General features: G+C 25.9%; 2 protein-coding genes across 2 annotated transcripts; both read right to left on the bottom strand.

Annotated features, from left to right (window-relative positions):
• Positions 1-1,605: 1,605 nt before the first annotated feature.
• Positions 1,606-5,740, bottom strand: OCT59_001099 (uncharacterized protein; the record flags this gene model as incomplete). Its single annotated transcript, XM_025311986.2, has 5 exons — positions 1,606-4,568; positions 4,670-5,027; positions 5,106-5,287; positions 5,369-5,441; positions 5,507-5,740. The coding sequence occupies 5 exons, from the start codon at positions 5,738-5,740 to the stop codon at positions 1,606-1,608; spliced, it is 3,810 nt and encodes a 1,269-aa protein (XP_025166397.2).
• A 4,553-nt stretch (positions 5,741-10,293) lies between these two features.
• Positions 10,294-12,552, bottom strand: OCT59_001098 (uncharacterized protein; the record flags this gene model as incomplete). Its single annotated transcript, XM_025330909.2, has 10 exons — positions 10,294-10,412; positions 10,496-10,548; positions 10,631-10,896; positions 10,973-11,053; positions 11,136-11,185; positions 11,255-11,600; positions 11,699-11,893; positions 11,973-12,058; positions 12,194-12,266; positions 12,355-12,552. The coding sequence occupies 10 exons, from the start codon at positions 12,550-12,552 to the stop codon at positions 10,294-10,296; spliced, it is 1,467 nt and encodes a 488-aa protein (XP_025166398.1).
• Positions 12,553-12,784: the final 232 nt, after the last annotated feature.

The following is a 12,784-nucleotide window of genomic DNA, read 5'->3' as shown; positions in this document are numbered from 1 at the left end:
GAATGACTGAAAAGAAGATTTATGGTCACTGCATATGTCTGTTGTATGGTTGAACTGAATCCAATCTTTAGTTAAAGGCCAATGAATCGAGTTAAATTGAAACTGGGGAATTATGGAAGTCGTTTTTATTTTTATTTATTTTTAACATAACATGCGCGGGGAGAAACAAATACATAAAATCGCACTAACACTACAAAGTATCAGCAAAAAAAATCAATAAGATGGAACGCCCAACCACCTTAAAACTAAAATAACCCTAGAGTAGCCGCCTGTTATGGAAGTCGTATTTTATTAATTTTAAAAAATTCGTTTTTGGCTGGATGACACGTGACCGAAATTTCACTTTATTTATTCATATGATCTACATAAATTCTTTGGTAGTTTAACGTAATTCCGGACGCAGTAAATTTTAAACGCTACCTAAATTAAATATAATACCGCGCCCCAAAATCAATAATTTCAGCCCCAGGATCGAATTTTTAGAAATTTTTATTTTAATTAGTAGTTCGTTTAATTTTTAATTAATTCCAGACAAGGAAATTTTGCTCAATTAGTTTTTATATGTTGATATATAATAATGGCGCTGGAATTTAATTTTAGAGAACAAATTTTACTTTCTTTCTGTAAATTTTTATTTTTATTTGTGAACTTGGGATATTACTAATTAATAAAATTTACCTTTTACATACCATCTGGTAAATCATGCACGTAAAGGTACGGGATGGTCCCCACAGCAGGTTAATCATTTTAACCGGCCGATATTTATTAGGTATAACAATGACGCAATGTTATTATAACATTGTGTGCATATTCTACCAAAATAATGCGAGCAATTATTTATTATTATTTTTTTTTTTACAGGTAAATTACAACTATGTTTAAAAAAATACAATAGACATAACACTATTATGAACTAATTGGTTATTCTAATCTACTAACCCGTCAAAGACGGAATCAGGCACCTACACCTACTTACTGAATTGTTCTGTCTATTTACTATCTGATTGCTAATCTAAAACTATGATATGTCGTCCTCGATAATTTTCTTGATGTTTGAAATACAAATGTTAAAAAGGAAAGAAAATAAGAAGTTACATGTTGAAAATTGTAAAAAACATGTTTGTTATCTTTTTCCTGCAATGCTGGCCATGCTTAGTATTGTTTAGACAATATTAGGCAGGGAGACTGTTTAGATGGCTGGGTTATTACTAATATAGGTGTAGTATAGTTGTTCCTTTTGTAAGGGCCTAACCCCAAGTTTGTATGACTCCCGTAATTTTCTTAATTTTTAAAATAAAATAAAATAAAATAAAATTCGCTATAGTGAATTTCCTCACTATAATGAAGTTAATCTCCAGCCCGAGGGATTCACTATAGCGTGAACTGTATATGTTTAAACAAGGGAAAAAAAATGCGATGAACGCTAAACGAATAAATTTTTTATTGGAAACTGTAATAATAAAATTTTATTATATATTATAAATATAAAAAAAAGAAAAAAAATTTCTTATATATAATTTCTTAGTAAACTAGCTAGATAAATAAATGAATTATTAATTAGAAAGCATTCTGAAATAACGGAATCTTATTAATAATAGAAAATTGTTATAGGTCATTATCAAGCTTATTTTCATATTCATTGTATAATTCAAATGCTTTAATTTCATTCTTTTCAGTTCCTATCCCATGTTCATAACAATATCCAAGATCATATATTGAATTAAGATGGCCCTTTTCAGCTAATTCTTTATATAATTCAAATGCTTTAATATCATTTTTTTCAGTTCCAATTCCATATTGATAACATTCTGCAAGATTACTCATAGAAGTAACGTGGCCTTCTTCAGCTGCTTCTATATATAATCCAAATGCTCTTGTCTTATTTTTCAGAGTCCCAATTCCATGCTGATAACAATATCCAAGATCATGAATTGAATCAATATGGTTTTTTACAGCTGCTTTACTATATAATGTAAATGCTTCGACTTCATCTTTTTCAGTTCCTATGCCATAAAAATAGCACTCTCCAAGTTGATATATTGAATCAACATTGCCCTTTTTAGCCGTTTCTTTATAAATTTCAAATGCTTTAACTTCATCTCTTTCAACTCCAATTCCCTGTTGATAAAAGTGTGCAAGCTGGTACTTTGATTTAATATGCCCTTTTTCAGCCGCCTTTTCATATAATTTTGATGCTTGAATTTCATTTTTTTCAGTTCCTACACCATATTGGTGACAGTATCCAAGATTATACATTGCATTAATTTGACCTTTTTCAGCAGCTTCTGTATATGATTCAAAAGCTTTTATTTTATTTATTTTAGTTCCTGTTCCATAATCATAACAATGTCCAAGATTATTTATTGCATTAATATGACCTTTATTAGCTGCTTTTTTATATAATTCAAATGCTCTAATTTTATTTTTCTCAGTTCCAATTCCATGCTGATAACAAAATCCAAGTTGATATATTGAATCAAGGTGCCCCTTTTGGGATGCATTTTCAAATAATTTAAATGCCTCGGCTTTATTCATTTCAGTCCCAATTCCATATTGATAACATTTTCCGAGATTATTTAATGAAGCAATATAACCTTTTTCAGCTGTTTTCTTATATAATTTAATTGCTTTATTTTTATTTTTTCCAGTTTCAATTCCATATTGATAACAATATCTAAAAGAATATGTTGAAAAATGACTATCACCTTTATCAGTTGCCTTCTTATATAATTCAAATGCTTTAGTTTTATTAATTTCAGTTCCTATTCCATATTGATAACATTCTCCAAGACTATTTATTGAAGAAATATGCTCCCAATTAGCTGCCATTCCATATAAATCAAATGCTTTAGTTTCATTTTTTTCAGTTCCAATTCCATGCTGATAACAATATCCAAACCGATATACGGAATCAATAAGTAGTTCTCTAGCGGCTTTTTTATATGATTCAAATGCTTTAACTTCATTTATTTCAATTCCTATTCCAAATTGATAACAATATCCAATATGATATATTGAATCAACATTACCTTTATCAGATGCTGCTTTGTATAATTCAAATGCTTTAGTTTCATTTCTTTTAGTTCCTACTCCATATTGATAACATTCTCCAAGATTATACATTGCAAAATCATGTCCTTTTTCAGCTGCTTCCTTATACAATCCAAATGCTTTAATTTTATTTTTTTCAGTTCCAATTCCATATTGGTAGCAATATCCGAGATTATATACTGAATTAATGTGACTTTCAATAGCCGCTTTATTATATAATTGAAATGCTTGAAATTCATCTATTATAGTTCCTATACCATATTGATAGCAATATCCAGTAAAATTTCTTGAATCATTATCACCTTTATCAGCTGCTTCTTTACATAATTTAAATGCTTTAAATTTATTTTTTTCAATTCCTATTCCATAATAATAACATTCTCCAAGTTGATACATTGATTTAATATGTCCTTTTTCAGCCGCTTCTTTATATAATTGAAATGCTTGAAATTCATCTATTATAGTTCCTATGCCATGTTGGTAAAAATACCCAGTATGATATCTTGAATCATTATCACCTTTATTAGCTGCCTCTTTATATAATTTAAATGCTTCCAATTCATTTTTTTCAACTCCTATTCCATAATGATAACATTCTCCAAGTTGATATATTGAACTAACGTGACCTTCATTAGCTGCTTTTCTATATAATTTAAATGCTTTATTTTCATTTTTTTCAGTTCCTATTCCAAATCGATAACAAAATCCAAGTTGATGTATTGAATCAAGATGTTCTTTTTCAGCTGCTTTTTCATATAATTCAAATGCTTTAAATGTATTTTTTTCAATTCCTATTCCATAATAATAACATCTTCCAAGTTGATACGTTGATTTAATATGTCCTTTTTCAGCTGCTTTTTTATATAATAAAATTGCCTTGTTTTTATTTTTTTCAGTTCCTATTCCATGTTGATAACAAAATCCAAGTTGATATATAGAATTAAAATGACCTTCTTCAGCTGATTTCTTGTATAATTCAAATGCTTTAATTTCATTTTTTTCAATCCCTATTCCGTTACAATAGTATATTCCAAGCTTATATGTCGAATTAATATGCCCTTTTTCAGAAGCTTTTTTATATAATTCAAATGCTTTACTTTTATTTTTTTCAGTTTCTATTCCATAATCATAACATACTCCAAACTGATATAATGCATTAATGTAACCTCTTTCAGATGCCTCTTTATATAATTCAAATGCATTAATTTCACTTTTTTCAGTACCAATTTCATATTGATAAAAAATTGCCAAAAGAAAAATATTTTGAGGATTATTATCCTTATTATTTAATAAATAATTGAATATTTCATATTCATTCTTATTGTTTAATGTTATATATTCTTTAACAAATTTAATAAAATCTACTCGTTTATAAATTCCTTTTCTACTAAAATTATCATATTGGAATAATAATTCATTAATAATAATTTCGTTATTATTTTCAATCTTGATCGATTTTAGGTCATCTAATACTTGTTTCATTTCTGGTCTATCATCTTGATTATTTTGCCAGCATTCTAAAAAAAAAAAAATTATTTTATAGTAAGTATTACGTTAATATTTAATATATAGTATAAGTATATTATATATAGTTATATACAAATAATAAAAGTCATACTTGTATAAATGTTAATATAATCATTCGGTGTACCAGGGATTGGAATTTCCCTTTTACCATTTAAGATTTCAAACATCAAACTTATTCTTAGATAACCATTATCATAAGATTCAAATGGGTTTCTCCCAGATGATATTTCCCATAGGAGTACACCAACGCTATATACATCTGATTTCTTATTTGGTTTATATTCATAACCAATAGTATCTTTATTTGTTTTCGGTTGACAATATTGTGGATCAATGTAAGCTATTTTTCCAAAAATTTCTTTTTGAGTTGATACTTCAGCCACTCTACGTGAAAGTCCAAAATCTGCTAATCTAAGCGTATTTTGATGAACCAATATATTATCTGAATGCTATTATTTATAAAGTGTTAGATCAAATTAAATTTATAAACGTCATTAAAAATAAATTAATAAAAAAATATTGCTTACTAAATCACGATGAATAATATCTTTATCATGTATACATGAGACCGCATCAGCAATTTGAATAGCAAACTTCAATTTCATATTCCAATCTAATTTATTGAAATTATCTTTTAAATAATTTCCCAATGTACCACTATCTGCATATTCAAAAATTAACAAATAACTTGAATTCATATCATCGTTATCTAAAAAAATATATATATATAAATTAATTTAACGATATATATTTCTTTAAAGATCTTTTTTTTAAAAAAAAAAATACTTACTATGCCTTTTAGCGATACCAAAAAATCGAATAATATTCACGTGAATATTATTGACTTTGACCAATAAACTTATCTAAATAATAAAAAAAAAATTACTATTTATAAGAAGGTATTATAATAAATATTATTTAGTCATACCTCGTTAACAATATCTTTGATGCCAATATCTGCGATATATTTTAGTGCAACAGCAGTATTTGAATTTTTCCAAGTAGCTCGATAAACATCACTAAATCCTCCTCTTTTTATAAATTTAATATTCTCAAATTCATTATAATCATGGTAATTAATATAATTATAAGCAATGCCATTTTCAATCCATTGAGTATGCTTATTTGTATCAATATTTTTACTACTGGAATCGCTTGCCATTTTCTCTGTATGATTTTAATGATTTTTAGAAATTAATTTAAAAAAAAAAAGAAAAAAGAAAAAAACTCGAACGAAATTAATTTATTATACATTTATGTATATAATGTGTTACAACATGATCGGTAACTGTTGATCAATTCGTGTAATACGATAATTTACTTTCAATGTGTTAGATCAAAAAAATATTTCATGCTATTTCTTTTTTTAGCTAGGTTGTAATACAACCCTAAAAAAAAGTGACTGACACGTGACTGCATTTTATTCATCACAACCGTCACACCCACCGCGTTAGTTTTTTTCGAGTAGGTAAAAACTTATTCGTCACCCCTTATTCTTCACCGGTTATTTTCACGTGTTAGTGCATAACGCCGTAATGCGGGCCAAAAGTCACGTGTCAGTCACTTTTTTTCGCCATGGCTAGGGTACTAAGGTTGTAACTCGTGACGTAGCTCGATATAACTTTGTTTCAAAGATCTTGAATTTATTTATTAAAATTAAGAATGAAAATTTTGTTGAAAAATTGATATGGATATCATAAATCACGAACCACAATTTATTTCTATCGTTCGTCATTGTAAAAAATGTAAAAAATGTGATGGCAAATTTGCTGATATAAAAACAAGATAAAGATATGAAATGATTTAAGATATCGTTCTATTATCTAATATTTTTCACAATTTCACAAAAAAAAAAAAAATTAAATTAAATTAAATTTTCATAGAAAAATAAATTCTTAAATTTTAAATATATAAATATAAAGAACTTTGAACTTTTTTTTATATATTTAATTTATGGAGTAAACGTAAGATACATCGGTAAAGTTTGCACCTTTATTTATTATAAAACAATTACTATTATTTATATTATGAAAAGCTTTTTAAAAGACATCTGTGGAGTATATGGGTTTGATTAATTCATTAATTAGTATGCGAAAATCCCTTCCTTCAACAGACGACGGTTCATCACCTACAACCACCCATGGATGAATTTAACTTACACTATACGAGGAATACTGTGAAACATCATTTCAAAGTTCTTTGTGGCGCAGCAAGAAGAGATTAACCAAATCAAAGATCAAAATACACTAAAATTTTGTTATTATAAAGTAAAAACTATTCTAAATTAGGACCATAAAATAGGTAACAATATTATTTGCTTAGCCACATGCTACCACAGTTAGAGGTTAACGATATATATGGTTAACGTCATATTTTTTATTTTGCTTAATTTTGACGAGATTTTTAAAGACGATTGCTTATTAGTTATTTCTGGATAAATTGGGCAATATTTAATTATGAAAATTCTAGATCGTCAACTATAAAAATAAAGATCAAAAGAATGACATGTGTCATCTAACATAGTTTATTATATCAAAGTTTTAATTGATGGTAATATACTTAAGCTAATAGGGAATGAAAAGAAATATGATGAATATTTCGGTTGGGATGACATGACATTATTGAAAAAATGATGAAATGTTCAATTGTATACCCTATAAAAAAATTTTTCGGAAAAATGATCACGTGTCTGAGTTTCTTCTCGGATAGGGATATCGCGAAAGTAATTGATAAAATGAAAAATAAAATGACAATAATTGGAAATTATCAACGTATTTTATTATTGTACTAAAAAATTTTTATGTCATATGATTTGATTGTGTAATTCATGAAGTTACATGTTGAATTTGCTTATTTATCTTAATAGAAACCTTGCGTAGAGCTATTATAAAAATTTGACCTTTCTTGTTACCTATATATATTGCTCGGGGTCCTTCTAAATTTCTGACTAGTCTAAAAATATAAAAATAAAATCTAAACAAACTAAATACTTTGCACGAACTTGTATAAACCTTCCTTTTATTTTTCTTAGACTTTTATTTTTATTCTCTCCTTTAACTATAACTCCTTTCTTAAAAATTGCCTGATCCTTATCTGTATCACTATCATGAGTATCATCACTGTCTTCTTTATCTTTACCATCTTTGTTAACTCGCTTTTTGTCCAATTTTTTCGTCTTCTGAAACTTCTTTTTTTATTTCTGCTGGAAGACGCGATAAACAACCTGAGTATTTAGAAAAATTTTGGCGTTTTTTTTTTAAAAAAAAAGCGAAGGATCATTAATCTTAAAAATAAATACGCAAAAAAAAATAAAATTTAATGATTTTTTTTTTATTTTTTATTTTATAAAATTTATTGTTTGTTTTTTTTTAGTAAAATAAGCTGAATATAATTATTTTAAAAGTTTTAAACATAATTGTCGATCCGCATATGATAAAATTTTAAGCAAAAATTCTAAACGTCGCCAAATTAATTAAATTTTGTTTAAATTTTTGGAAATATTTCTTTTTAATAAATTTACGCCTCCAAAGAAAAAAAATTAATTAAAAAAAAAAAATGTAGAAACAATTTTATTTTTTTTTTAATAATTTCAAAATAACAAAAAAAAAACAACGCAAATTTTCTATTTTTTTTTTGCGATTTTTTTTTAAAAAAAATTTTCAATAAAAAATGGGTCTGGTTCACATTACCGACAATCATCATTTGTAATAAAATAAAGTAATGTGGAAAATAATAATTTATTTATTTGTTATTGTTTATTTATTATTGTTTTAAAATAAAACTTTTATTAGTTTATTATTTATTATTAATTGAAATAATATACAGTAAATTATTATATTCAATTAACATTTTGAAAATATTCTAGAATGCATTACAAAAAAAAAGCAAATTATATAAACAAAATTAAGAAAAATTATTAAGAACAATTTTAAGTACAAATATATTATGAAGCTGAAATAAATTTTTTTTTTTAAAAAAAATAAAATTGATAAAATTAAAATATTAAATTCCAAAGTTATTTTTTTTATATCTAAATATCATAGTATTTCACATTTTTTGTTATACATTAATCAATTTTTTATTTTTATATATATTATTGGTTAATTCTTTTATATTAAATATGTATTTTAATTTTCATAATAGTAAATGTTGATGGTAAAATGAGTGTTGGTAAAATGGACCTGTCTATTGTCGGTAATGTGAAGGGGTCCCCGAATGGAATAAAGGGGGAATTTAAGTATGCGGAAAAGAAATTCATGAACAAACTATACATTTTATTAGATCAAAATCTCGTTATATAAATCATAATCACAAAATCCCAACACTTATCATTCCAACACTTATTATCCCAATATACTCATTATTCCGATACTCATTATCCCGATACTCATTATCCCGATACTCATTATCCCAATAATTATCCCCAACATTCATTATCACAATACTCATTATCTCAATATATTATCGCAAAATATTATAATAATCATTTTAATTTTTTGTGAAGTATTAAATTGTTGTGATAAAAACTTAAAATATTAGTTTCGGGTTTTTGATTTTTAGGATTATGATTGTTGAACGTCTGATCTGCGGGAATTTTTAATTCAGGATTTTGTTGATCGGGGTTTTGAAGTTTGAACATCAGGGAATTTAGGATCGGTCTGATAGTTGATAGCTATAAACAAACGGAAAATCTAATAAAGTGATTCAAATTATTAATTTGCGTGATAGAGGAATAATAACGTTATATGATTATGACGGAATCTTGGTGAAAATATATTAAGAATCGATCATATTCTTTGAACAACTAATGTTATTCCGAACTAAAGTAAAGTGCGGGCCAAACTCAATTTTGGCCGAAATTATAAAAGTGTCAGCTGAAGATAATATGTCACGTGATCTAAAATAAAGTTGTGCGTTAAAATTACATACTACAATTTGTTCTTTTTAAAAAAAGTTGTATTTGATTGTTTATAATATTCTTACTTTATTAAACAAACGATTCAATTGAACGCACTTGAAACTTTTTTCATAATTACCAGGAAAAGTATCGAACTAAGAAACTTTGTTAAGTTACTATTATTTAATTTGTATGGTTTAAATAAAAATTATTTATTTTGTTATTTTAAGCAATAACACATTAAAGTTTGGACTGTCACTCGCTCATGTGTTAATATAACTTAAAATCATTACTCATATGATCGATGCCGTGCAAATACATAATTATGACGTGAGGAATTTTGATATTTGTGTACAAACTTTAAGATATTGTTACGTTTCATAAATTGTCACACTGTTACGATTGTTACGATTGAACCCTTGTGATCGTATGATTAAATTTATTACAGATTGTTTAGATATATTATTACAAATACGATAATACAACGTTGTAACGCATGTTTCAACTAATACACAAAGTTAATTTTCTTTAATCATACGTTAAAAAAAAAAATGCTATTGTATTATTATAATATGATAATACAACGTTGTAACATACGTTGTATCATTGCGCAGATATTAGATATACAACCCCCAACTATACATGAATTTAAATGATTTCAACCATGAAATTTTAATGCAAAATAAAAATACAATACTGTATGTTACAAAAGTTTGTAATATCAGATAAGCTAACTAATGATAAAAATCTAATATATATAATAATAATGAAAATAATAATTATGGCGGTTAATCTAATAAAAAAGAAAAAACTTCCAATTAAATCCTTTCTTTAATATTAATTTCAAGGTTCTTGGGTCTAAATAGAAATGCGTTACTGAGGACTAATTCATCTTTATGTATCGAGTTTTTTGGTAAACTCCATTCATATTTTAGCACTACAATAATTAAACAATATATGTTATTAATGATAATTACATAATAATTTCATTTTATAAAATCGATTTTTTAGAATACTTACAAAACATTGCAATTATAATTCTTTGTTCCATTATAGAGAAGTTTTGACCGACGCTATAAAAAAAAATATATACGCACGTATTATAAATATCAACTACATAAGGAAGAAGTAAACACATTTAATTTTAAAACCTACCAATTTCTTGGTCCGACGCTAAATGGAATATAAGAATATTGATTGCTTCTCTTTTCATTCGTTAGCCACCTTTCTGGATCAAATGTATAAGCGTTATCCCAATATTTAGGATCATGGTGGACTGCGAAATTCGATACTCGTATTATGGAGTTTTCTGGAAGCACATATTCGCCAAATTGTGTAGGCTTCAGCAGTTGCCTATAGGTCATTGGGGCAGGATATCTACGTAAACTTTCTTTTATAACAGCGTTTAAGTATTTCATTTCCTACAAGTTAAGAAGATTTCTCGTAAGCTTTTATAAATTAATTAAAAAGAAAAAAAGTCATTCGTTGATTTTATACCTTTAGCTGATCGGCCGTCGGTATTTTCAATTCGTTGCCGATTATACTAATTACTTCCTCTCTTGCTCTCTTTTGCATATGCTATTTATATATATATATATTTTTTAAAAAAAGTCAATTTAGAAAAAAGAAAGCGATGATTTAATTAAATGGCAATACTTACTGGATATTTTGCGAGATAATAAATTGACGAACTCACTGACATCGAAGTAGCTAAAATAAATAAATATTGAGTAAGAAATATTATTATAAACAGAAATAAGAATCATAAATAATACTTACTATCGTTGCCAGCACTGAAAAAATTAATTATATTATCCCTCAAATCCTTGGTTCCAATATTAAGATTTTCTTGTTCACTTGCTTCCAACATACTAATCAATAATTCTTCATTATTACATTTTTTCTTTTCATTTAATTTTTTACGTTTGGCAAGTTCGATTCTTTTAAGGTCGATAATTTCAAATACAAATTTATCAAAATCTTTTACGGCGGAATTAAATATTTTATTTTTTCTAGTTGGTAATTTGTTCAAGAATGGGAATATGTATAATATATATGACTCAACATTTGTCATAATAATTTTATATTTACGGACGATATCTGGTAATTCCTTGGACTTTAAAGTCTAAAAGAAAAAGAAAAAAGAAAAAAATATAAAGAATATTAAAAATTTTATGAAATAGAAAAAAATGATGATTGATAAAAAGTTTTTTTTTTTCTTACCCCAAATGAATAACCAAAAGCAACCTGACCTAAAACTTCGGTTGTTATACGTTGCAAAAGTTCATAAATATCCACTGGTTGATGAATTTCTTTTCGTAAATATTTAAATGATTCCAATACAACATCCCCCATGACTTTGGGGGATAATGCACGATTAAATGCCGGATTAGATAATTTTCTATGGGTACGCCATTGCTGATTGATTGATGCTGTGTAAGTAATCATCACATGGAGACGTTTCACGTAATTGATGACGTAATCAATAAAAATTTACCTCTCCGTTTGAGAATACAATTCCTGTTCCATAAAATTTAAGAACAGGTAATTCGCTACTAAATTTGTATTTTGGAACAACATCCTCTGTTTATTTATTTATTTATTTATTATTATTTTTTTTTTTTAAAAAAAAAAAGGAAAAAAAAAATATTTATTAAAAAATTTATGTAACCTTTTTTCTACATAATTACGTCTCACGTTTTATCGTAAAATGCTTACCTGATTCAGTTAATAATTTTCTTGCAAAATCGGCACTTACGATAGTATAATAATCATTTGGCCCTAAACGAGCCTATATATTAAAAAAAAGAATAGTATTTTTTTGTCGTTTTAAATCAAAAGGTTTTCAAAAAAATTCATTTAATAATTAAAAAAAATACCTTATAAATTCCTGATTGATAATATTCATCAGGTATAGTTTCTAAAACCTCAACATGAGGTCCAGTTAATATGGACCATGCTACAGGAAGAAATGGAATTTTTGGAACTTCTTTACCGAGAAAATTATTGTGTTTTCTATTATAATTCTTTTGAATTATATAAATGAAAATTATTAAAAACCCTAAAAACATCCACATGATTGATTATTTTTTATTATTTATTTATTGGGAGAGAAAAAATATTTTTTTTTTTTGGGGGGTTTTTATTTTTTATAACCTTTTTTAATCGCCTTTTATAAATAATTTTTTTTTTTTTATAGTTTCACATAAAATTTTTATAGTAATTACTTTAAGTAATTTTAATTTTTTTATATGTATATAATAAATGAATGAAAATTAAAGTTTTATATTAAAAACAAAATAAATAAAT

This window comes from Rhizophagus irregularis, chromosome 1 (assembly GCF_026210795.1).
Source record: "Rhizophagus irregularis chromosome 1, complete sequence".
Classification (NCBI taxonomy): domain Eukaryota; kingdom Fungi; phylum Glomeromycota; class Glomeromycetes; order Glomerales; family Glomeraceae; genus Rhizophagus; species Rhizophagus irregularis.
The sequence above is the reverse complement of the archived record's forward strand: the minus strand, read 5'-3'. Positions and strand labels throughout refer to the sequence as shown.